Source organism: Caenorhabditis remanei, chromosome V, assembly GCF_010183535.1.
Source record: "Caenorhabditis remanei strain PX506 chromosome V, whole genome shotgun sequence".
NCBI lineage: Eukaryota > Metazoa > Nematoda > Chromadorea > Rhabditida > Rhabditidae > Caenorhabditis > Caenorhabditis remanei.
In genome coordinates, this window is record NC_071332.1 from 14256520 (window position 1) to 14281968 (window position 25449).

General features: G+C 36.4%; 7 protein-coding genes across 7 annotated transcripts; 2 read left to right on the forward strand and 5 right to left on the reverse strand.

Annotated features, from left to right (window-relative positions):
- Positions 1-1760: 1760 nt before the first annotated feature.
- Positions 1761-2484, reverse strand: GCK72_019936 (uncharacterized protein; the record flags this gene model as incomplete). Its single annotated transcript, XM_053733301.1, has 4 exons — positions 1761-1793; positions 1848-2106; positions 2153-2259; positions 2311-2484. The coding sequence occupies 4 exons, from the start codon at positions 2482-2484 to the stop codon at positions 1761-1763; spliced, it is 573 nt and encodes a 190-aa protein (XP_053582214.1).
- Positions 2485-5654: 3170 nt separating this feature from the next.
- GCK72_019937 (uncharacterized protein) lies at positions 5655-8582 on the reverse strand (the record flags this gene model as incomplete). Its single annotated transcript, XM_053733302.1, has 4 exons — positions 5655-5925; positions 5973-6079; positions 6123-6181; positions 8336-8582. The coding sequence occupies 4 exons, from the start codon at positions 8580-8582 to the stop codon at positions 5655-5657; spliced, it is 684 nt and encodes a 227-aa protein (XP_053582215.1).
- A 390-nt stretch (positions 8583-8972) lies between these two features.
- On the reverse strand, positions 8973-14126 carry GCK72_019938 (uncharacterized protein; the record flags this gene model as incomplete). Its single annotated transcript, XM_003116638.2, has 11 exons — positions 8973-9235; positions 9281-9396; positions 10882-10999; positions 11047-11236; positions 11307-11604; positions 12285-12367; positions 12947-13143; positions 13199-13314; positions 13393-13507; positions 13550-14001; positions 14050-14126. 11 exons carry the CDS (start codon positions 14124-14126, stop codon positions 8973-8975), a joined length of 2025 nt encoding a protein of 674 aa, XP_003116686.2.
- Positions 14127-14502: 376 nt separating this feature from the next.
- GCK72_019939 (uncharacterized protein) lies at positions 14503-15476 on the reverse strand (the record flags this gene model as incomplete). The annotated part of the gene is made up of 3 exons (XM_003116467.2): positions 14503-14891; positions 14941-15196; positions 15246-15476. The coding sequence occupies 3 exons, from the start codon at positions 15474-15476 to the stop codon at positions 14503-14505; spliced, it is 876 nt and encodes a 291-aa protein (XP_003116515.2).
- Positions 15477-16569: 1093 nt separating this feature from the next.
- Positions 16570-17412, reverse strand: GCK72_019940 (uncharacterized protein; the record flags this gene model as incomplete). The annotated part of the gene is made up of 3 exons (XM_003116350.2): positions 16570-16958; positions 17008-17263; positions 17311-17412. The coding sequence occupies 3 exons, from the start codon at positions 17410-17412 to the stop codon at positions 16570-16572; spliced, it is 747 nt and encodes a 248-aa protein (XP_003116398.2).
- Positions 17413-18120: 708 nt separating this feature from the next.
- On the forward strand, positions 18121-21719 carry GCK72_019941 (uncharacterized protein; the record flags this gene model as incomplete). Its single annotated transcript, XM_053733303.1, has 11 exons — positions 18121-18220; positions 18263-18502; positions 18552-18731; positions 18780-18907; positions 19102-19459; positions 19508-19575; positions 20354-20414; positions 20472-20711; positions 20759-20938; positions 20985-21280; positions 21327-21719. The coding sequence occupies 11 exons, from the start codon at positions 18121-18123 to the stop codon at positions 21717-21719; spliced, it is 2244 nt and encodes a 747-aa protein (XP_053582216.1).
- Positions 21720-22874: 1155 nt separating this feature from the next.
- Positions 22875-25058, forward strand: GCK72_019942 (uncharacterized protein; the record flags this gene model as incomplete). Its single annotated transcript, XM_053733304.1, has 6 exons — positions 22875-22911; positions 23946-24031; positions 24080-24302; positions 24374-24438; positions 24486-24772; positions 24818-25058. 6 exons carry the CDS (start codon positions 22875-22877, stop codon positions 25056-25058), a joined length of 939 nt encoding a protein of 312 aa, XP_053582217.1.
- Positions 25059-25449: the final 391 nt, after the last annotated feature.

Genomic DNA, 25449 nt, shown 5'->3' on the forward strand with positions numbered 1-25449 from the left:
TTCAATCGAAGAGAAACAAGCAGAGAATGGTTGATACTAATGGAAAAGAACTGATTCTAAAAGCTTTTTCAGATCTCTGTCAGTCCGCATACTGTTTCTGCACTTGCATCACCTATAATTAAAACAACAGCTGTATAACTAGATTTTGGAACAGTTGTTCAAAATTATAATGGCTTTTCCTTTCTCCAAACATTTTTGCAAACGTTTTTCTCATGACGCATTATCCACAATTGTTATAAGTTTGTCTGTTCACAAAACGAAGCGGAACAAAGATACTTATGCTGAAAGAATATTACTTCTCGAATTTGTTATTTTAATTTTCGGCGTTCTGCTGAACATTCCACATTTATTTATAAAATTTTATATTACCCATCCGCCGGTGGCTGACCGCTCGCACAAAGTTCGGCCCGGGGACGCGGAGTGGGTCTCGTTGCGGAATTTCGATTTACGGCGGCTCTTGACCGTACTTTCGCCATAAAAAAGTTTTATACTACGGTAGTCGCGTCGAGACCCACCCCGCGTCCCCGGGCCGAACTTTGAGCGAGTGGTCAGCCACCGGCGGATGGGTAATAGTTGTCAAGGCCCGGCCCGAAGGCCCGGGCAAATTGGCGCGAAAGTAAAATTTTCAAATTTTTTCGCGAAAAAGTCAAATTTTCGACTGTCATTCAGAATTAGAAGAAATTCTGAAAAATAGTCAAAAATGGTCACATAAAAATTGAAAAAATTTCGAAAAAATAAAATTGGAAAAAAAAATTTTCTACTGGCCCGGCCCGTCCCGGCCTGAGCCTTCGGGCCTTGCCGGGCCGGCCCGGGCCTTGACAACTATGTATAATTTCATTCATATAAGAACTTTCATTACAAACGGATTACTGGTTGGAATTGCAATACGTGACTATTGTAATCCATTTTATTTTGCATTCCGCCGTTTGATTGGAGACTTTTTGAGAGACAGCAAAGTTCATTCGCATGAAATTTTGTGTTTGAACGAGCAAGTACTAATAGTTATGATATTAGAAATTGAAAAGCTGTGAATCTCCTAGTCAACGGACTTTTGTTTTTTTCTACGGAAATTCAATCGTCAAAACAAAATGAAAATAAAGCTGATGTTTTTTCGGAAAATATGTTGAACTAGAGGCTGAACAGACAATGCATCCCGGGGAAAATGCAAAACTCTCCTAAAGTTATGTTTCGAAATTTGATCTTCCTCAGCATCTTAAAAAGTTGATTTTATACTGCAGAAACGAGAGAACAACAGCGCCATTGTGATGTATGAACAAGAAGAATGACATGATGAAGTACATTTGAAGTACTGTAATCATGTCATTCAAGAGGAGAAAAACAAATTTATTACGCTCGGATTTTCGGGGCGTGTGCGCAATATACTGATCAATACTAAAAAAAAAAACAAAAAAGAGTTCAGTAATTATCCGTAACACGCAGGGAAAAATCACGTGGAAAGTTTATTAATATCTCATTCGTTAAGAAATAATATTCTAAAAGAATTGTTCTCTGATAATACCAAACCAACCGAACCAAATCATGTAAGGCTCTACGAAGTAAAACCCCGTTTAAAAATTTCAGAAAATGTTTTGTCTTTATATAGGATGATTTTAGCAGTTGTAATAATAACTTGAAAAACATAATGTTTTGAAACTTGAAACATAATGTTTTGGTTTGGATTTCAAAGAAAACATATGTTTATTAATTAGAGAAGTTTTTGTGAACATGTTTAAGGAGAGCCAGACAAGGCGGACTTTAATTCAAGACAACGGTGTCGGGTCATGGAGAAATGCCTATAAATATATTTGAAAGGAATCATGAAGAACCTTATGCTCCAAAATACCTACCGGTCTAACTCTTATTCTTAAAAGCTTCCTCGCAGTCTCTCTGTATCTCGATGATAACAAAAAGCAAATAAAGCACTGGGCGGTAGCGTTCAAGCAGAAGAATGTGGATGTGATTATGGTTCCGTAACCAGCTATCATCTCCAACAACGACCATTGATGAATGTGAACGAAAACGGGTATGAGCCAAATGATACTACGAGGAGCACTTGAAATTATATAGCACATCGTAAGGTACATAATCATTCGACTGGTACGAATTCTGTAAGTTTTTAAATTAGTTAGTATATTCTAGTGTTTTTCCTCACCTTTCCAATGATTCAGAGTGGTTTACATCAGTTATTCTCACAGCAGAGATTCTGATCTCCACGTATAATAATAAAGCAAGAAATGGATAGATTATGCTAACAACAGTCTGAATTTTTTTTCGAACAATTTTCTTTTCAAAATGCTCAAAAAAGGATACCTGAGATGTCGCCACATAAAAAGTGTACATTGAGATATATCCAGAAAAATTCTCACCGACTTGAAGGAAATACTTTTTCTCAGAATAACCTTTTGGAAATCCAGTGCATTCGGGCCCTGGTCTCCATAAGAAACCGGCGATCTCTACCAGTTGTCTTTGCAGATTCAGCTTCATCAAAAATAGAAAACTGAAGAATAATGTCACTAGAAACAGCAAATAGCCAACTGAAGACTTGGATAGAAATGTTAAAGGCGGATTGTGGTCTGTTGTGATATTTTCATATTATAATGTATGAGTTTCGGCGAGTTCATTTTTATACTTCAAGAATTTTTTAATTCGGTCCACAACCCGCTGAGAGCGAGCGCCGGAAAGTTTGGTCATTGAAAGGGTCGCAGAAAATTGGGGGCCGTGGCCTAGAAATTCTACTAGAAATTCGTTGATTTTTTAAATTTTGACGGTATTTTCGATTATTTTTGTTGTATTTCTTCAATAATTTCGATAGAAAACGGCAAATATTAATAGAAAAACACTAAAAACTATCGAAAATAACGCCAGAAATAGCATAATACTGAAAAAACAACTTTACCGAAATGAAATTTCTAGAACATTCTCGCTGACCAAACTTTCCGTCGGTTTTTTCAGTATTCTGATGTTTCTGGCGTTATTTTCGATAGTTTTTAGTGTTTTTCTATTAATATTTGACGTTTTCTATCTAAATTATTGAAGAAATACAACAAAAATAATCGAAAATACCGTCAAAATTTAAAAAATCAACGAATTTCTAGTAGAATTTCTAGGCCACGGCCCCCAATTTTCTGCGACCCTTTCAATGACCAAACTTTCCGGCGCTCGCTCTCAGCGGGTTGTGGACCGAATTAAAAAATTCTTGAAGTATAAAAATGAACTCGCCGAAACTCATACATTATAATATGAAAATATCACAACAGACCACAATACGCCTTTAAATCAATACAGGATTTTATAAGTAACAAACGGATGAGTACAAGATAATTAGCCAACCAAAATGACACCCACACTGCGTTTTCATTCATTGCTGTTATGATCCAGATTGCCAATTGATTAGAATAACTACTTCCATTTTTACACGAGTTCTTTCGTACCATCCAATCGAAAGTTCTTTCCCAAATGATAGCTGAAGATGCCGTCAAATCACAGACTGCAATTCCAATAATCAAAATATTATCCAGACCTTGATTCATAGGTAACGGAAAAATATTTCATAGATGGGAAAAAGTTTTTGTTTTGTGTTGAATAATAAGTAAAAAATTATGTGAAGCGTGACTTGTGAAGTTTGATATGTGTGCACTGGGTACAAGAAGTCACACATTTTGGAAGTCTAGAAAGTCAGAAGGAAAATTTCGAGAATATTCGTTAGAATACAGCGGAGAGATGAAAAACCATTTGAACAGGATAAAAGAGTAAAACACCGAACAACCAGGAAATAAATAACTATCAAAGAGGATTGATTCAATTCATTTCCTCACGTGCATAACAAGATTCTGAACGAAGTTTGTTCATTTTCCTAAACGTAATAGCATCAAATTCCAATATTTATGTCATTTGATTAAATATGATTCTGTTTACTCCAGCTCAATTTCTAAAATTTGAAGATTTCTGAAGATTCGGATGTTTATGTTTACGATTTCAGTACCAAGAGAAAAAAACAATGACGTAGTGTTGAAGCTGAATAACTTGAATGTGGAAGTAATTTGTGTTCTTACGAAGTCTTGTTTCAAATGGGAAACTCTAGTCATAGACTTTTTATCCAGATAAACTATTTATCTGAGAAACTAGAAAACATCAAAATTGTCAAAGTCTATTAGAAGATTATACTAAATATTTTTTTTAGACAATTAGGTGTTCACTCGGTTGTAGTCAAGGCATGGGTGTTGGTTCATAAACGGTTATCTGAAAAATGCTAGAATTTAAGTTAGCCACCATTTTGGAAATCAATTCACGCCTACCTCACGTTGTTTCATTCTCAGAAGGGATCTTGCTGTTTGCCTGTATCTCGAAGAGAGTAGGAAGCAAATCACACATTGTAGCGCCGCATTTAAACAGAAGAATGAAGATGTGATGATGGTACCATAACCAAGAAACATTTCCAGAGATGATTTTCGGCTGATCTCGTGAACAAAAACCTGAAGAACCCAGATGACACTTCGAGGTACGCTAGAAACTATATAAGAAGCAGTAAGACACAAAATCATTTTACTCGAGCGAGTTCTGAAATTTTTAAAAGATTTCATATATTGTTAAATTGAGCCGTTTACCTATCCAACGACTCAGAAAGATTAATATCCATTACTCTTCTTGCTGAGTTTCTAATCTCTATAAACAAAGTCAGAGCTAAAAATGGATAAATCACACTGACAATTGTGTGAAAATTAGTTTTATTTTACCGATTAAAGTGGATAGGGGTACTTGAGAAGCCGCAATAAAAGTAGTATGAAAGGAATCTGGGTTCGTATTATTCTCTGTATTATGAATAATAACAACAAACATATCTTCACTATAATTTGCAGGAAATCCAAAACAGTCAGAAGACGGCACCCATGGAGAAGATGGATGTTCCATCAGTTCTTTTATGTATGAGGTTAACTTTAAAAGTGACAATTAAGCTGATCAGCATTGTCATCAGAAACAACAAGTATCCAATAGAGGGCTTGCAGAGAAAGGTTAATTTGATACATAGTTTCAGAACCAATAGACGGATGAGTAAAAGATAAATGTCTAACCAAAAAGATATCCAGACAGCGTTATCAGTTAAAATTGTTATGGTCCATAGAGCAAGTTGGTTGAAATAATGGTACTCGTTTATGCAGTGGTTGGTTTCAATCAACCAATAAAATGTTCTCTCCCAAACAACACCCGCAGTCACCGTTAAATCACATATTGCAATTCCAATAATCAAAATATCGGTGCTCGATACTCTCATAGATTTTTGAATAGATATGATAAAATGAGGGAGATTGAATGCCAATCCAACAATTCCCAGAACAAACTGTATATGAAAAGTATGAGTGAGAATACCACTTAAAAACTCGTACGATTCGTTATCGAGATGTTTGTTCATTAGTATAATTGTGTTTGGGAATACGAGTATGAGGTGATGAGCAGGGCAATAGGTAACAAGGGCTGTGATGCTCCTTCTTTTCTGTTTTGGATGCTTGTTTTCAATGAATCGGATGTGTTACAGTAGTTTGTTTACGGATACAACTGGAAGACGATCGATGAAGAATTAAGTAATGGTGATGTTGCGTATGTTGCTAGTTTTTTCTTTCAATGTCTGAAAAACTATTTAAAGTTCAGATATCTCATATTCACATTCTCACACGTTTTTTCTCAGCCCTGAAAAGCTCTTTTGCTGATTTTCTATAAGTTGAAGACATCACAAAACTAATTATACAATGAGCTGTAGCGTTCGCACAGAATAGAGTCGAAGCTATATAAGCACCGTAGCTCGAGATCATCATCAAAATCAAATTAAAGTGAGAAGCTAAATAAATGTTGATTAAAAAAAGAATTCCAAGTGGACAACTTGTGATCATATAGCAAACTGATAGAAAAAGTACCATACGACCGCTTTTATATCTGGAAATATTTCATAAAATCTTAGATAATGATACAGTTTGAGATACCGTTCGAGTGAAACATGTTCACTTATTAGTGCAATGTTCTTTGCCGATTTCCTTATTTCCAAGTACAAAAATAAAGCAAGAACTGGATGCAATACGCTGACTAGTAGCTGTAAATAATTCTCGATTTCAAGATAAAGTCTAACTTCTTACCTCAGAGACTCCGGACAATGCCAAATATAACTGAACGTGATCTTTTGCTTCATCAAATTCTGGAAACTCTAATACATATTTGGGTTCACTATAGTTCTCTGGAAAATGTATGCATCCAGTGCTAGGAGTCCAGGGGATTTGCATAAGATCTATTTGCATTCTCAGATACATTTCGGAGGATAAAAGTGAACTAATAGTAACGAGAAAGATGAATATCAAATAGCCGACAATACACTTAGATAAGATATTTGATTTGAAGCAGGATTTCAGAATAAGTAGTCGAATAAGGGCTAAAAATACACCCAACCAGAGGGAGATTCTAACGAATGTTTCATCGAGTGACAACTCGATCCAAGAGGAGAATTCTAAGAAATACGTGTAATCGTTTGAACACTCACTTTTCACACCAATGATAACTAAAACTCTTTTGTATACAATAACAGAGATAACTATGAAATCACAAATCGCTATTGCAATCATTAAAGAATTTGTGCTATTTGTTCGCATTGGTTTTCTGGTGAGCACTACCAAATGGGGAATAATGAAAAATAATGCGATTATACCGAAATAAGAACTGAGGGGATTAAAAGCGTTTAATATGTTCTCAATCTTATCATACAACTCGCTAACGATTTCTGTCATACTCTTTCAAGGAATAACAGAATGGATAAATACTGCCTTCGAAAAAACCCGTCCAGAAATGAATGAGGAAATCAAATTTGGTTAATGAGAATAACAACGTCTCCTTGTGTAGGAGTTGTTTGTGACTAGGCCGATCAAAAAATCGGATTTTCAGGAGAAAATTCATTTTGGAAAATGAAATTTTTTGAGTTGTAATGAAAATCGGAAGAAAAACAGGAGTAAGCGCATTGTTAAGATTTCTGATGAGTACTTTTAGCATATTTTGCTTTTATCGAATTGCTCCGAGAACTTACAGTTTTTCGATTGATGTTTAATTATTAATCCCTTATGACTTGTAGTGTCTAGACTGGTTGTTATTTATCCCTTTCTGAAATACGGTTTCCTAGAATTGCGATTCATGTTTTGTGTCTGTAACGTTAGATAATCAAGAAGTGTCACTGATAAACAAATTGTATAACACAGAGATATGTATAACAATACACGAGATAAGAGTAAGTAGGAAATCAATACTGAAATTCCAGGTTTTCTTTACAAGTTTCAAAGGTTCAATGAGTAGTGCCGCTCGGGATCCCAAAGGTCAAAACTAGCACTCACGTGTAACGCACCAACTCACAATTAATCAGATAGTTGTGACAGTTTTCACGTTGCTGATATTTTCTTTTGAAATCTGAACAATACATTTCCGATTCTCCACGTTCTTTCTTGAAAATCTCACCTTGTTTTCCTGTATCCCAATCACCGTTTTAAGAGTTTTTCTATACGCGGAAGACATCACGAAACAAATAATACAATGAGCAGCAGCATTACAACAGAATAGAATTGAAACGATTACTGAACCGTATTCCGATATCAGAGCTAATACTAAATTGAAGTAAAATAAAATTATATACTTGAATCACGAAATTTATTCCAGATGGCAGACTTGCTATCATGTAACAGATCGCTAGAATAAGAACCATACGACTGGTTTTGTGCCTGAAAGATATTCATACTTCTTGAACCAGTAAAAACTTCGTCAAACCTTTCAAGTGAAATGCTTTCACTTATTCTGGCAACATTTTTCGCGGATTTCCTGATTTCCAAATATAAAAATGATGCTAGCAGTGGGTGTAATATGCAGACTAATAACTGAAATGCACTCAAATTCTCAAAAAACAACAGGTTTCAGCTGACCTGTGAAACTCCAGACACTGCGAAGTACATCTGAATGATGTCTGTTTCCTCTTCAATTGCTGGAAAATCTAATAAATATCTAGGTTCACTATATTTTTTAGGAAATTTCAAGCAACTCTTCGGTGGTTTCCACGGTTTTTTCATAATATCTATTTGCATCCTCATATAAAAATTAGCAGATATAGCAGAACTAATAGCAAATATTATTAGGAATGTAAAATAGCCAGTGGAACTTTCAGAGAGTTTATCTGACTTGAAGCATGATTTGAGAATGAGCAACCGAATAAGAGCTAAGAAAACACCCAACCACAAAGAGACTCGGACAACGGTTTCATCAAGTGACAGCTCGATCCAAGAGGAGAATTGTAAGAAATAAGTGTAGATATTGGAACACTCACTTTTCAAACCAATGATAACTAACACTCTTTTGTATACTATTACTGATAAATCAATAAAATCACAAATCGCAATAGCAATCATCAAAGAATTCGTGCTATTTGTTCGCATTGATTTTCTGGTTATCACTATCACATGTGGGACATTGATGAGCAAAGCAAAGAGTCCCATAAAAGAATTCAAGGGATACAATTTATCGAGTACATCTGTTATCATATCCAATAACTCTGGATCCATTTCTTCACTCATTAAACCTAAAAACGGTGTGTGTGGTTCTTGAATTTCAAAAAATTTTCTAGTTAATTTTATCCTACTCAAGCTAGAAGCAGTTTCAAAACATTTACGATTAAAAGATTTAAAAAGTGTGGGAATTCTATACTGAGCAGAAAAAGTAGACTGGAAAAGTGTGAGCAGTCTGAACTAGTTCGCGCTGCAAAAACGAAATTAACTTTTGAAAAAAAACTAATCTCATTTTGAACTTTGATGTTTTTGTGGCGGTTTCAATTATTTTCGGCACAAATCTGTCAAAAGTGAATGTTATATTTTCAAACTCAATTGTTTGTCCACCTATTTCAATGAAGTAAAGATTTTTAATAACTCTTTAACAAGTAAACAAAATTTCAAAAAACACATAATATTTTATTTGAACTCGTTTAATTCTGTTCTCTTAATCAAAGGACACTCTCTTCCGTATAAGTTATAAATCATTGAGATATCATTACATTCGTGCATTATGCCAAGTGCCTTTTGAACTGCTTGTAGTACGATGACAATCTCTCCAACTCTCAGCGAATGATCATCTGTTTTAATTATGCTTTTCTCGTAATTTGTGAGTTCTTCAAATATTCGTGACCGCATTTGTTTGCAGACTTTGATACACTCATCGCTTTGATTCGGGATCCCTGAAAAATGAAAGAATTGACAGACACACCGACAGATGTACTCACCGAAATCCCAAAATATTAACGCACTAACGAATAGGTATTCTGATAAATCAAGTTTCACTTCTTTCACATTTTTTCTCAGCACTCGTTGATTTAACATCCAATATGGTTTCATTAATCTATAAAAACATTTCTAATAGTTATTTTGGCTCTATTACAGTTTAGATGTCCTTTAAAAACTCAAACGTCCCTTAAAACACTTAAACGTCCTTTCAAACTCTAATTTTTTTAAACGTCCTTTCAAAAGTTTAGACGGCCCAAAAAACGTTTAAACGTCCCATAAAATGTTTAGACGTCCCTTGAAGTCTGAAAATTTGGTTTTTAATAATTAGACGTCCCAAAAAACATTTTTTGGGACGTTTAAATGTTTTTTGGGACGTCTAAATGTTTTTTGGGACGTCTAATAATTTAAAACCAAATTTTCAGACTTCAAGGGACGTCTTAATATTTAATGGGACGTCTAAACATTTTTTGGGACGTCTAAATGTTTTTTGGGACGTTTAAACATTTTTGAACATATTTCGGATCCGAAAGGACGTTTAAATGTTTCAAAGGACGTCTAAGTGTTTCAACTCAGGTATTTTTTGGCGAGGGTTGGGCAGTGAAAATGTTAAAAGGGCCATGTGGCCATTGAATAGGGCAAATTGCCCACAAAAAGGGCCACATAGCCCAGTGGGCACTAGTTTGGCGCGGGTTGGGCACAAGCTGGAGAGTTGGTTGCCGAAAGGAGAAGCTGGTTGGATGTGGGCACGGGTTGGGCACCTGTTTGGCCCCGGTTGGGCACCACTTTGGCCCGAAGTGGGCACAAGTTGAGAAATCGCGCTCTACAGCACACGCTGATTTTTCACCACGATTTTTCTAATTTATTTCGTTTCTTTTTCAATTCTTTCGTCCTTCTATTTTATGCTACTTTATTTCAATTAGAAGATGAGATAATCTACACAGATCCGCCGATAAAACAGGTAAGACGCTACTATTTTCTTTTTTTCTTTTTATCTTTCAATTTTTGACAAATTTCAGCTTAACGAGAAATAAATTCAACAATAAAAGCATCATCATCAACTATGCGCTTCGGCTACTCCACTGCTCGTCTCTGTTAATTTTCGAATTTACTTTAAATTTTTCGTTTTAATTTGTATATTTGTAACTTTTACTAAAAATTATATTCTTCTTCTGTATTCCTATTCCCCATTTTAAAGCTTGACAAATTCTAGTTTATTTTATCTTATTACTCCCCATTATTACTGAAATTACTATTTTGTGTTTAATTTTGATGAATAAATAGTAGTAAAGTACAAAAATGTGTAATCTGGTTAATTATAGTGCTAAATGGTAACGAGCGAAAGGAGAGGAATTCCGCGCGTTGAACCAAATCTCGGCACTTTGCCCACGAAATGGGCCATGTGGCCCGCAAAATCGGCACGAGTGCCGGCGTAGGGCGGGCCCCGCGGCCCTTTTCTCTGGGCCATGCTGCCCATTTCGTGGGCAAAGTGCGAAAAAATACCTGAGAAGGGATGTCTAAGTGTTTTAAGGGACGTTCAAGTTTTCAAAGGACATTGAAACTGTAATAGAGCCGTTATTTTTTTGAAAAACTAATAACTCACACTGTCACACCCTCTGCTATTGAATCATCTTTTTCCTCTGGATTTTGATAGAAATTGTCCAGATTCCGAATGTCTACATAGTCACCATTAGGCATTAGAAAGAAATCGAGATCCCCGTCTGAAAAATGAGCTGTCATAGAAAGACATAATGGAACGATTCGGTACCTTGTGATTTGAATGCCCCATCAAGTAGTACATAGGGGACAATGAAATGGTTTTCAAGAAACCCTCGTTGGTCATCATCAGTTGGTGTGATTGATTGGAAAAATATTGAGTAGTGTTGCTTAATAAGTGAGATATCGATATTGCACATTTCGTTCAGTTCTTTATAATTTGCAGTTTTGGGGACACGAGTCTGGAAAATTTGCATTTTTTCGGAAAAAGTGTGAACTGAGAAGCTAGACTTATTTTGAAACAAAACGCACCTCCAAGTTGAAAACCTCACTCCTTGCATTTTCCAACCTTTCATATGCCGCTTTCATCTGATCCAACAAGTTCTCTCCCATCCATGGACTAAATTCACTTGAACTTGGTTCTGATTTCACTATTAACCTTGACAACACTGCCGACGTCTTCATTCCAATTTTAATGCATTTATCATACCGGCACGATGCACAAAGTCTTCTGAGAAGTTGGTTCTCTAATCTGCAATTTCCAGCACATCGACTCACTTGAATTGGCTTTCCAGAAGCGACCTTTCTTCGAAAGAATGCTGCGCAGGCTCTGAAATTAAATCAATGTTATGATGGAGTTTAGAATCGTTGGTGAGAGATTCTAAATATAGAGGACAGAGTACACATTTCTTTAATGTTGTTATGCTTTAAAGCAGTATCATGTTAAAGACTGAAAATCAGAATAAGTCATTTCTAATTTTAAATAAAACAAGGAAGTTGTGACTGAACTGAAGTAAATTTAAGGAGATAATACTCTGACAATGTTACTTAGAAAATCTCGAAACAATATTTCTCAAGATTATTTCCGGGTCTCATGAGAAACTGTTGTAGAACAAAACGCATCAATGTACTGTTTTGCTGGAAATTTTCATGAATTCAACAAAGAAGTTTTAATAGTCTTTAGTTCTTGCTCCTTTTTACGATCGTCAAAGGGGGCGGAGCTTTGTAATCGAGGCCGCGGGCGTTTTGATTCTATGACTGATTTAGAGATCGATTTCGATTAAGTTATATAATAATTCAAATAACTTTGTCGAATATAACTTTTCTATATATTTCTGATCCTTGTTCATTCGATTTCTTGTTTTTCAAGAAACTTTTAATCTCAAAGTTGCTATTTCCGAACATCGAATTTAAAGCAAACCTTTTTTGAACACGCAATTTGGGGAAAACTCATGACTCCCAGATTTCTTAATTTTGATGAATTTGAATAATCAAAGTATCAAAACTCACCTACATGAGTGCGCACCAAAATGTACAGCATCCGCAGTTTCCCCGCAGACTCCGCAGATTTGAAGACCTGGAGGGCTTTCCATCTGGAATCAAACACAGGAAATGTTATGAGATAGAATAAGAATAGAAGCAAAATGAACTTTGAAAAAGAAACCCTTTGAATTACTATGAAACAAATCAGAAAATGAGGAAAAAAAATAAAGAAAAATTAGTAGTAAAACTTTCTTCTGGTGGGCGGTATCCAAATTGTTAGTGACATGAGCAAATAGTCAAAAGTGTGTGTCGCGCAGAGAATTCTGTGTCGGCTGGAGATCACTCGTGTAGTTTGTGCTTCTTGTTTTCATATGAAGGTGAGAGACGCAGACGGAAAATATGTGGTCGAAGTGACCGAAAAGATGACAAAACGGAGGGGGACGAAGACGGGGGAAGACTGGCGAGAAATAGACAGGTTCTCTGTGTGGAAACATATGATGCTAGGGCATGATGATACGAATTTCAAGTGTTTTGACTGAAATTGGGCAGTCTGAAAGTTCCAACTGACGAAACGTTGTTTTATTCTCGCTAATGCAGGTACAATATCTACAAAAGGTTTATTTTGTTGAAAAACACAAAATCTACACAATTTGAAACAAGGGACAATGTTTAGCACACAAGTCATAAACTATCGCAATAGTTTTATATTCTTGCATCACTGTGGAGTACTTTTGAACCATCTGTAGCAATAACATTATTTCTCCAATACGCAATGGAAATCCATCATTACGACACTTTTTTTGTTCATAGTTTTTCAGTTCTTCAAATATTCGAGTCCGCATTCCTAGACAGATTTCTATGCATTCGTCTGTTTGGTCCGGAAGGCCTGAAGTTGGAAGAAAACCTCTCTGTTATTCTTTGTTCATGAGAAAAATACTCACCGAAATCCCAATAAATTAGCCCCAGAAACAACATAAACTCATTCAAATCAATTCTTAATTCTGTGAATCTCCGAAACATCATCCCTCGTCCAAGTCTCCAATAAGGGGCAAGAAACCTGAAATCAAAACTTCAGACAGCTATGTACAGTAATCTTACTAAAAGGCACAATTTTGAAACCAGGCAAAAAACAAACATTGATGTTCTAGCCACTCTGTTCTCATCAACAACTCCGCTGGTACTTTGATAATGTTGGTCTGTATTCCGCACATCAACATAATTTCCGTTGGCAAGTATCGTGTAATCGGAATCTCAAAATATCGGATATTTTTGGTATTTGGTGTTTCGAGTACCTATAGATCGGAAACACTGGTCAGCTATAATGAATAAAACTAAGAAGTTGGTGATGAGGCATCTGTGTTGATCATCTGTCATTGGTGCCAATTTTGTGAACTTCTTCATCATAGTATCCAGTATCAAATTGATATCAATAGAGACTACTTCATCCATTTCTTCGAAAAATGTTAATTTGGAAGTTTCGTTTTTGAAAGTGTGCCGTCGCAGCTCTCTCAAATGCTCATAGGACTGCTTCAGTTCTTCCAAAATGCTTTCTGGAACTTCATCTGATTTAGCACGTTTCGATTGAACTGCAGATGGCTTCATTCCAATTTTCAGACACTTATCATATCGGCAACTTGGACACATTCGTCTCAAAATATGATTTGTCAAATCACAATTTCCAGAACACTGCACTTTTGGAGTTTGGTTGCTAGAAACAATTCTGCGGAAAAACGCAGCACAGGCACTGGAAGAAATAGTCTGTTGAAAAATCTCTGAATACAGGAAAACTTACTTACAGGAAAAGGCGCCAAAGTGAAAAGCATCGGATTTCTCGTCACAAACGCCACATGCAAATTGTGTTCCAGCCATAATTTCTGAAAAACGAACTTTTGAATTCTTTAAAAAATCAATGACTACATGTGTAGTCAATGAAGAAATAGACAAACAAAAAACTTGAAAAAAAACATAAATAATAGAGAATAGACGCAGAACGTGAAAATGTTTGTAGTTAAAGTGACCTGAACAGTCTACGAAAATGTTGATGAAAACTGAAGTGACATTTGAAAATCGGAAACTGGAAGAAGACAAAGATTTGTGGGATAACTTCTTTTATTGGACACGGAATGTTAATGATCTGTTGGTCAGACAGCACAAAGTCACAATAAACAAGAAGTATCATGAATTATCATCGTCGGCACCCGTGTGAAGTCTTAGTCAAAAGGTTATCATGGCATTAAAAACGTCTCTAGCAAAGCTTGCAAGTGGTTGCACAGTAAGATTTTCTCACAGCGGTAGTGTAGAAGGTGTTAGTGCAGAATCCGTTCTTAGCCCAAGCAGTGCACGAGCTGCTGGAATCAGCGTTGTAAGAAGTGCAGGTGCTTGATGAGGCAGATGAAGCTGTGGTGGTAGAGGATGCACATTTTCCGCAGGTTCTCTGGCAATAAGTGGCCACGAATGTTTCCAATCCAATGGTGTTACAGATGGAGATATCATTGGCACATCCGACGACACCATCGACACATCCTCCGTCGTTACAGAATCCACAGGCAGCTGGGCACTCGGCGGCAATGATGGTTCTCCAGACAGAAGAGGCACACTGGGCAGCAGTGATGGTATTACAGTCAAGGCGTGGATCTGAAAAATAAAAGTAAGAAAAAATGACAAAGTATTGGTGAAAACTCACAAGCAACATTGGAGCACGAGTAAGCACTAGTCTGACAACAGAATCCACAAGTCTTTGGGCACGTGGAGATTGCTGCAGTTACCATGTCGTTGACTGTGGCAGCTGGAGTAGCTGTGGCAGTTGTGTAACAGGCATAAGCTCTTTCGGCATCATTTCCAGAAGCTGGATATAACGTATTTGGAGCAGCGTAGAGGACTTGACAGGAAGCGTCGGAGATGACATTCGAGCAAGCGACAGCAGCTGGGGTATAGACAAACTGAAATACACAGAACTGATTTAATGTCAGGAAATTTGAGAAAACTTACAGCTGTACCGTTATAAGTGGTACAGTTGTAGTTCCCAGAGATGACAGCGTTAGCTCCAGAAGCCAATGCAAGAATGGAGACAATAACGAAAGTGAGAGACATTTCTGCAAGAGGTTGCGGATGCTTCGCTTGACCAAGACGAGGCGCCGGAAAGTGAGGATTCTGAGTCGAGCGCCTATTTTTATAGGGTCCATGAACTTGATGTTGATGTCCACATGATGATGGATGCATCTAGAAATGACAGAAAAAGATACAGAAAACTTTTACGAAGTACGGTCGTTTGCTCAGTTGCTCTGTGTGTACCCGCTGTATTTGTATCCGGCGAAAAAAACGAGCCAGAACTTTTCGACAGTTTTTGATTCAAAATCAAGGTGTTTTAAAGGTTGGACGATACTAAATCGAACCTGAAACTGCAATTGATAAAATATGGAAACAGTAGAGAATACTCTGGTAGTGTCTTCTTTCCAGAAAATTTCTACAAATAGTTTGGTTGTTTTGTTGTAGTTTCATGCAAAGTGTATTCAGCTGCATTTATTGAACACAGCAATCTTCGTTCAATTGGTGCATCATTTTGCTCTTTGGGAAGTAGTCACCACCCACTGGATTCGATGATCAACCACGTTCAAAGGTCAATGAATTGTTTCATTTCTGTCTCGGACGATTTTGTTGAGTCATACCTAACTTTGAGAAATGGTGGTTTTTTTAACGAATTTATTCATAAATTTTTACGTCCACAAGTCAGAGTCGATAAGAAAGTGTAAAATGAAGAAGAGTTAAATGATTGTAGGCACTTTTTGTTTCAGTTAACTTTCAACCGTCTTTCATTACCTGCTCACAAATATGACGACAATTTGATGAGAACACATATGATGTTTCTTACCACACCTACCCAAAACGAGGATTTTCATATTATATTTCGAATGAGTTTTTGCTCCTTTGTTCTTCGCTCCATGTTATCAGTTTCACACAAGTCATAACATTTCAGCAATCAACTGTCCTTCATGAAACTTTATTAAATTTGGACAGAAAACTGCTCATAGAATTATAGTCACGTTACGTGTGTGGATTACACTTCTTTTGATAGAACAAGCATAGCGATCTCAACAGACTTCAATTATAGTGTTGGTAAAGAATTGAATTCCAATGTTAAAATAGAAGTAATAAATGGAGAAGCTACTTTATTTATTGAAGTGAAATGCTCTATTGGTCAGAGAGAACAAAACCAAAATAAACTCATAAAGTTAGCAAGTTGTCGTCGTCGAAACCCGTATGTTGTCTAGTCGAGAAGCAAATATTAAGGCAGAAATTGTTGTTGTTGAAATGCCTAGCAGAGCTTGCAAGTAGTTGCACAGTAAGACTTTCTCACGGCGGCAGTGTAGAATGTGTTAGTACAGAACCCGTTGGCTGCCCATGAGGTGCATGCTGTGCTGGAATCAGCGTTGTAAGAAGTGCAGGTGCTGGATGAGGCAGATGAAGCGGCAGTGGTAGAGGATGCACACTTTCCGCAGGTTCTCTGGCAGTAAGTGGCTACGAATGTTTCCATTCCAACGGTGTTACAAATGGAAATATCATTGGCACAACCAACGACGCCATCGACACATCCTCCGTCGTTACAGAATCCACAGGCAGCTGGACAGTCGGTGGCAATGATTGTTCTCCAGACAGAAGAGGCACATTGGGCAGCGGTGATGGTATTACAGTCAAGACGTGGATCTGAAAAAGAAAAGTAAAGAAAAATAACAAAGTATTGATGATAACTCACAAGCAACATTGGAGCACGAGTAAGCACTAGTCTGACAACAGAAACCACAAGTCTTTGGGCACGTGGAGATTGCTGCAGTCACCATGTCGTTGACTGTGGCGGCTGGAGTAGCGGTGGCAGTTGTGTAACAGGCATAAGCTCTTTCGGCATCATTTCCAGAAGCTGGGTACAAAGTGTCTGGAGCGGCATAAAGAACTTGACAGGAGGCGTCAGAGATGACGTTCGAGCAAGCGACAGCAGCTGGGGTGTAGACGAACTGAACCATGTCATTTTGTAATTAACGTGAAACATGTGTAAACTCACAGCTGTTCCGTTGTAGGTGGTACAGTTGTAGTTACCAGAGATAACAGCGTTAGCTCCAGAAGTCAGTGCAAGAACGGAGACAATAACGAAAGTGAGAGACATTTCTGCTGGAAGTTGCGAATGCTTCGCTTGACCAAGACGAGGCGCCGGAAAGTGAGGATTCTGTGGATCATGCTCACTTATATACTATTCTCGAATTGATGTTGATGTTCTTATGATGGTAGATGTATCTATTAAAGACTAGAACTAAAAGAGATACAGAGAACTTCTCGTCTTTTCGCTCGTTTGTACAGGTGCTCTGCTCTTACAGTACATGCATCCGGAGGTGTGAGAAAATGAACGTGATCTTTTCTAAGTCTGCCAGCCGGGTATATTATTTAATTATGATTGTTCAGTATTTTTTGAAATAATTCCTGCTTGGAAATAAGAAATTCTATTAACACTTATTTTTTAAGTTATTATTTTCAAAGGTTGGAGCGCACTTCGATTCTAATTGTTCAGCTGATTTTTCGTTCCTTCTCGAAAGTCATGGCTGGTTAGATTCAATGATCCCGAACGTTTAAAGATCGGTCAATGTTTGAATTGTTTCACTTCATATCAATCCTGGAATGACTCATCAATCCTTGAAAACTATGTAGGCGTAAACTTTTTGAAAGGTCGGAAATACGATTTTTTGAATTCTTGTAACATTATTCAATCAAAATATAGAAAAGGTTCTTCAAATTCCAACTATGTGAAATGTCTTGATAATCACTACTTTCCCACTCCCACCCTCTATTCTCCAAATTTCGTCCCCAACTCATTCCATTGATGTCTGTCACCATATTCCTATTAACCCTCTGTGTTCCTGCTATTCTTGGTGACATAGAATTGACCGATTTACAAAAACTTGAAGAAGCTTCTGAATGCGGTGAGCCTCCGTGTTCGATTCTTGGTTCAAATGAAATTTTAGACCCCACTTGCTGGTTTCGCGAGGAGATAATCACATATGAAACTATCGAGCAATGGCCAGTGAATTGTACAGAAGTTTGCGGAATAATGGGTTTTACTGATACAGCAGACGTACCAGTTTTTGATCTACAATATTATTTTCAAAATTTGAAAGTTTTGAAAGGGAAAATATACATCATCGGGACACAATATGCCAGTGTAGAATTTCTTTCAACGTTGGAGGAGATTTATTGTGGTCCTTGTGAGTTAACTTTTCTGGGAATACATTTCTGATTCTACATTCTGTTCAGTAAAATCATTGAGTTTTGCCGGAAATCCTAATCTTGAAACTTTCGAGTTAGGAAACTTGAAAAATGTGTCTTGTGAGTTCTCAATCTATGATAACAAGCGCCTTGATGTCTCCGAGTTTTGTGAAAAAAATGAAGGATTGGCTTTGATGGCAATCGATAATAATTTTAAAAACTGTAAAGGTAAAACAGAGTAACAGATATCAAAAAATCCTTGAATCATCTTTTCAGGCTGCATTGCTGGTATGTTTTACACTAACCAGATGAGTAAATTCATAAATTGTACATCAATCGTGTTCGGAATGAAATTTTACTCGTTTCATATAGTTCATGAAAATCCTCCAATGGATTTTACGGAAGTGAAAGACATCCAAAATATCACAGGAGCATTGGATCTATATGAGACTGACTTGCAGAATCTTTCATTTTTCAAAAGTTTGGAAAATATTAAAGGAAGCATCTCTGTTTTCAATTGCCTCAATTTAACAAGATTTGCTATCCCTTCGTTGAAAGTAGGACTTGTGAAATTTCTCGAAAAATTAGAATATTGCAGTCTCTAACTACTAACGAGCCAAATTTCATAATAAGCATTGAGAATGTTCATGAAGATTTCTGTTTCACAACATCTGAAATGAAACTGTTTTTGGAAAATAATGTGATGTTTAAAAGTCTGAAAGCAATGTACTGTGAGAAGCAAACGGGTGAAACCGCGTGTCTATTTGAGAGTTTGAAAAACTTGGAAGCAAATTGCAAAGAGATTCTCGGGGATATCAGAATCAACCCTGGTGATGAGATTTATACGGACAAGTTGAAGAATATCTCTTTTATTTTTGGATCGCTGATGATTCAGAATACAAGTTTAACTGATTTGACATTTTTGGGAAGTCTACAGTATGTTAGTTCGTTGCACAGTGAGTAATTCTCAGTCTATTGTCTACATTTCATATGTGAACTTGCAGATTCTACTATTCCACTCCAACTAAATTCAAACAAAAATTTGAGAGAGGCCAACTTGCCAAACCTAAAGGTATACAAAATGAAATGAATTCAAGATATAGTAACTTGCAGCGTGTATTCTCAAAAACTAGATATCAAATAAGTTTTCAAGAGAATGGAAACAGCTTTTTGAATTCGTCTGCTTGCTTGGATCTAACAGACAGAACTCTAGCAACGAATGTGATTTTTGATGGGAAAGAGTGTGGTGAGAAAGACATTTCATAGAGAAAAGAATAACTTTTTGTTGCAGAAGTAATTGATAGAGTAAAAAACGAAAGCAAAACTAAACTTCTTGTTTTTTGGATAATTTCTATATTATTGTTTGTTGCCTTGTATTTTTCTATTTAACCTATCAATTTTCGATTGAATTATTATGTTTGGGTTTTTTTTTGATTCATTGAATTCTCAACGTTCACATGATTTTTAATGTTTCTCCAGATTATTTTTTCTTGTTTTTCTTCTAACATCTGTCATAGTAATGTTCGAGACTGGATCTTCGAGGATCTGTTTCGTATTATTTTCCTTCATTGAAGTTTTCTTCCTGTTTTATGCTCACTTGGTCTGCACGAACTCTACAGATTCATTTTATTCGGCCAACCTTCATAACTTTCTCTTTCTAGTTTTCAAAAAATTTTTGTCATTTCAACACCTATACTTATAGTTGCTCTTTGTGAGAATGTCTCACTTGACAAAGAGCGAAATGTCTAGTAATTGGTATCTTGTCTTCTTGCATTTCTCTCACAGACTCTTTTCAATTCGTACATTTCATGATTAATCTTCCTTTTGTTTTACTTTCTGTTTTGATTCAGTATACAAATTGTGCCAAAGAGTTGACTGATTATGAAAAAATTGCTAAGGCTTATGAATGTGGTGAGTCAAAAGACAAGAACACGTGCTCCCCTAACAATTAATTAAACGAAATTTCAGATTCCAACTGTTGGTTTCGTGAGAATGAAGTGAACTCCACAACAATAAACAAATGGCCACAGAACTGTTCAGATGTCTGCGGGATGATGACATTCACACAGACTGCTGACATTCCTGTTTTCGAGTTGCAAAACTATTTCCGACACTTGATAGTTTTCAAGGGAGCGATATCTTTCGCTAATACACAATACGCTAGTATAGAGTTTTTAGCGTCATTGGAAGAAGTGTATTGTGATGTTTGTAAGTTTTTAGGTTCTATTGCTTTATTATGAGGTTTTCCTTTTCAGTGAACAATTTCGAATTCCGGTTGAATGCGAACCTTGAAATGTTAAATTTTGAAAACTTAACCAAGATAACGTGCAGCTTCTATGCTTACAACAATTCCCGCCTCGATGCTACTGAATTTTGTGATAGGTTTGGAGATCTGAATGTAATGTTCATTTATGACAACTTTAAAAGCTGTAAAGGTTTGTTGACACCTACTTGAAGCTAAGAAAACAGAAACTGCTCCAGGATGCATAGTTCAGAATCTTTATAGTACCGAACTGTACAAATATCAAGGATGTACTTCTATTATAAACGCAATGTATTTTTATGCGTTTTGGACAAATTATGACCCACCAGTCGATATGTCCCCATTGAATAGTGTACAAAACATCAGTGGTTGTTTAAACTTTTATGACACCGATTTGAAAAACTTTTCGTTTTTCGAGAGCTTGGAAAACTTGAGGTCTAACCAATACTTTGATTATGACATTAATATTTATCAATGCTTCAATTTGACAAGATTCGACATGCCAGCTTTGAAAGTAAGTTATTTGGAATTCCAACCACGTGTGTTATTTTTTGTTTCAGACAATATCAACGACAAGAACGAATTTTATAATGAATGTCTTTGGAGTGCATGATGATTTCTGTTTCACAACGTCTGAGATGCATTTATTTCTCGAAAATAATGTGTTATTCGACAATTTACATGGAAAATATTGTTATAACGAAACCGAAGAAAATGTATGCATCTTCGAGAATATGAGTAGTCTGGAAAGCAATTGCACCGATATTTTGGGACCTGTCCTTATAAACTCTGGGGAGGAAAGTTACAAAGAAAAATTGAGAAATGTTAGAAATATCTATGGATTGTTGATAATTCAAGGCACCGATCTCATTGATTTGAACTTTCTAGAGAACTTGGAATATATTGCAGTTTTGAATGGTATCTATTCTCTGAGAAACTCAGAATATCGTTAACTTTCTTCAGATTCAACTGTTCCTTTCCAATTAATATCGAACAAACAACTTCAGAGTGCCACTCTACCTAATTTAAAAGTGCCTACTTATTTTCAACTACAATTAACTTGAAAAAATTGCAGAGAGTTTTTTCCAAAGGTCGGTATCAAGTGAGTTTTGTGGATAATGGAAGTGAAATTTTGAATTCAACTGCTTGTTTGGATTTAATGGAGAATTTATTTGACACAAATATTATTTTTGATGGGAGAGAGTGCGGTGAGTCTCTATTCCAGAGGTTTGAATATTGGATGATGTCATTCTATTTTCAGAAGCTATTGATAGAGTCAGAGATGAGGAAAACGGTTCTGTAATAAATGGTTTCATTGTTTGGATTATACTTTTGATCTTGTATGTTACTTTTATTTGATATGTACATTGTTTGACTGATTATATTTACACGCAATAAATTTTCTCGTTTCACTCTAATCAACAAATTGCAAGTAGGCAAACTTCCGGTTGCACATTTTCCCTTTTTATCACGTATCTTCCAATGAATTATTGTATCCACAAAGTGTTTATTTCAGTATTTCAAAACGTAGTCCTTATTGGTCAAATACTGTGTTTACATACCGAAGAGGAGTAAGAGGATTTCTGGAACAGTTTAAGATTAGAATAAAGAAGGACAGTAGAAACACCTAATCTGACATTCTTAAAGAAACTTAATGCTCTTTTTAAATACAATTCTTTTTTTATTGACAAAAGTGAAGTTTAAAAAGGAACACATGAACAGGGGAGACTAGGTAAAATCTCTCACGAGATAAACTAGAATGTACAGAGAGAATTGGGACATGGGTAAAATAACCGGGAGAATAGGAGTAATGGGTTCATTTTAAAAAATTAGAAAGATAAAGAAAATGAGTGGAGGAAGTGAGGGGCATAAGCAGTAATAGCTCTTCTAAAACAAAGTTGGAAAGAGAATTTCAAGTTTAAAAAGTTTAAAATGATTTCCTTGTTCTATAGCCATACTTTTCGAAGACCAGAACACTTATGCACCACAAATTGAAGGGGACGGGGACTTCTAAGTAGGTTTGTTACTGGCGGCAAGTGGCGACCAGCGGAACAAATAGCCCTTTTAATTTTTTGCAATTGCCGGAAAACTAAAAATTAAAAACGGGCATGTGTCGGTCGTCATTGCAATCTAATGTAATTTCCGGTGAGTTGCCCGATGAAAACGAGAGCTAGCCGGCCGATTCGGGCAGGTCTCGAATGAAGGGACCTGCCGCAAATCGGGTGGCTAACTCCCGTTTGGCTATCTCCTGTTTCACTTGGGTAACTCACAGATAGTTACCATATAGGCCCTAACCTTGCGCCCAAAATTCCATGAGAAGAAATGAAACCGGCCACGATGGAAAAAAGAATTATTCAGATGGGTACAAATAAACAAACAAATTGTATTTTTATGAATGCAACATTTATGTTTGTATAAAATTTTGTAAATAACCAGAAACACAACCAAATAACAGGGACGTTTTTTCTTGTGTAGAGAGACCACCGGGTCTTTACAACTACATACTATTAGCCTAAACAAACAAAATATCGTGGCCAGCTCGCTATGAGAACTACACCAGCTGCTCAAATCCAAAATAATGCGTTTATTGGATTACGAATTCAGATCACAATCTCATTTTTTCGGTTAAAAATGGCTTATAATCTGAATTCGATATTGAACATGTCATGTTTTATTTGTTTTATACTCACATCAAGAACATTCACTGGTATAGAATTTCAAATATTTTTAGTATGTTTGAGTTGCCTTCCAAAAATGTGTGAAGCGGACTCTAATAAAACTTTGCCTCTTCCGCTTGCCTCTCCTTACCACTCATTACTGTTATTTATTCGTATCACTTCTGTTTGATCTTGCGAAACACTCTTATCACTGGAATAATGTTACAAGTGAGAGCCCTCCCATTTCTGAAGACAGGAAATTGTTACTTTCCAAAAGTATTCGAGATGGCAAGAAAGGGAGCAACTACTCGGAGACTTCTTAAAGTATTTATTCTATTGTTTATCGTACTAACCATCAATAATTTGATCTATTATTATCATTTTGTTGCGGGATCTTCTTCAAAAGAAGAAACCAAAGGGATAGGAGTGTTAGTAGTTATCACTGCTGAGAGTAAAGAAGAACAATACAAAATTGCAATGGGTAAGACTCTTAACTTTGAAGAAAATATACCAAGTTTTCAGATTCTGTAAAATGCTACTCCAAAATTCACGACTATCATTTCATTCTGGTTCGAGACTCGGACTATATTGCATGTAACCATAAAGATGTAACTATTTAACTTTTCCCCAACGTTTTTAAATCCATAACCTTCTAGAAATTTTTCCGTCGTCATTGCATTACTGCACAAATCCTCCCGAAGTATGATGCCGTAATGTTTCTTGATGCAGACATTGGTGTCGTTAATCCAAAACGAAAAATCGAAGAGTTTCTGAGCGATGAAATCGACGTGGTGTTATACTACAGATTCTATAATTGGGAGATCGCAGCAGGTTCCTATATTGTCAAAAATACTCCATACGCATTGGAATTTTTGAAAGGTCTGTACGCAAACTTCTGCAATAAAAATTGATCTGTGAATTCTTCCTGCAATCAGAAATAACATTTTCAGAATGGGCAGACTATGAATCAAAACTACCAAAAAGTTTCCATGGAACAGATAATGGAGCGATTCATGTAAGTCTCATTATTTCAGCATCTTCCAAAAACTCAAAACGTTTTAGCTTCTACTAGCGGAGAAGATTTTTACAAGTTCCGATGTTGAACTTGAAATGTGTCGAAAAGTCTACAATATTTCAAAATGGTACGACGATCTCTTCACTTACGAAGCTTGTATCAAAAACATGTTCGGATCTGGTACTGACTTTGGGAAAATTCGAATCATGAAAAAGGGAACCGGGTGGACAAGGGATTGCTGGCTGACGAGTTGCCAATGGCATCCAGAAACAGATTTTATGCTTCATGGCTGGAAAAGTGGACAGCTCAAAGAGACACCAGTAAACAAGACACGGTGAGTCATATGCGGATGAAACGACGTCCCACTATTCTATTACAGACCAAACCAAATGAGTCGAATCCAATGGTATAACCCGTTCCTCGGCCCGATGGATCTTTTGAGATGCAATCCAGAAAACACTACCTGGTCTTATAATCTCAACTTGCTAGGAAGTAAATTTGAAATAACGAACAGTTTGAGGAAATATGAAGAGGAAATTGCAATGATGCAGGCAAAATCGTACGCGAGGATTGTGAATTTGTTGGAGCCAAATAAAAACACTACGGAGAAACCCAAATGAAATATCACTTTTTGCAGTATTAGTTTTCCATCGCGTTTTCCGTGTTTCTGTCTGTCCTACCGGTTTTTTGATGATCTCAATTATAATATTAAATTGACGTGCTTATTGGTTAACAATGAACTTTATATGCAGGTTTTCAACTAGCTCATGAAAAAATACAAAAGTGGATACAATATCGGCGACTACCTCAACATTTACTATTTTCACTTCTGATGTCTCTGATGATCCTTCAGAAGAATTCAAGAACATCTGAAGTGCCGTTGTGGAAATGTTCCCACATATAGGAAAAATTTACTATCAACTAGAGTGTCGCCTCATTAATTATTGACTAGTACGAGAAATGGCAACGTGACTTTGAGCATTTATCGAGGCTTGTCTCGAAAGTTCTCGA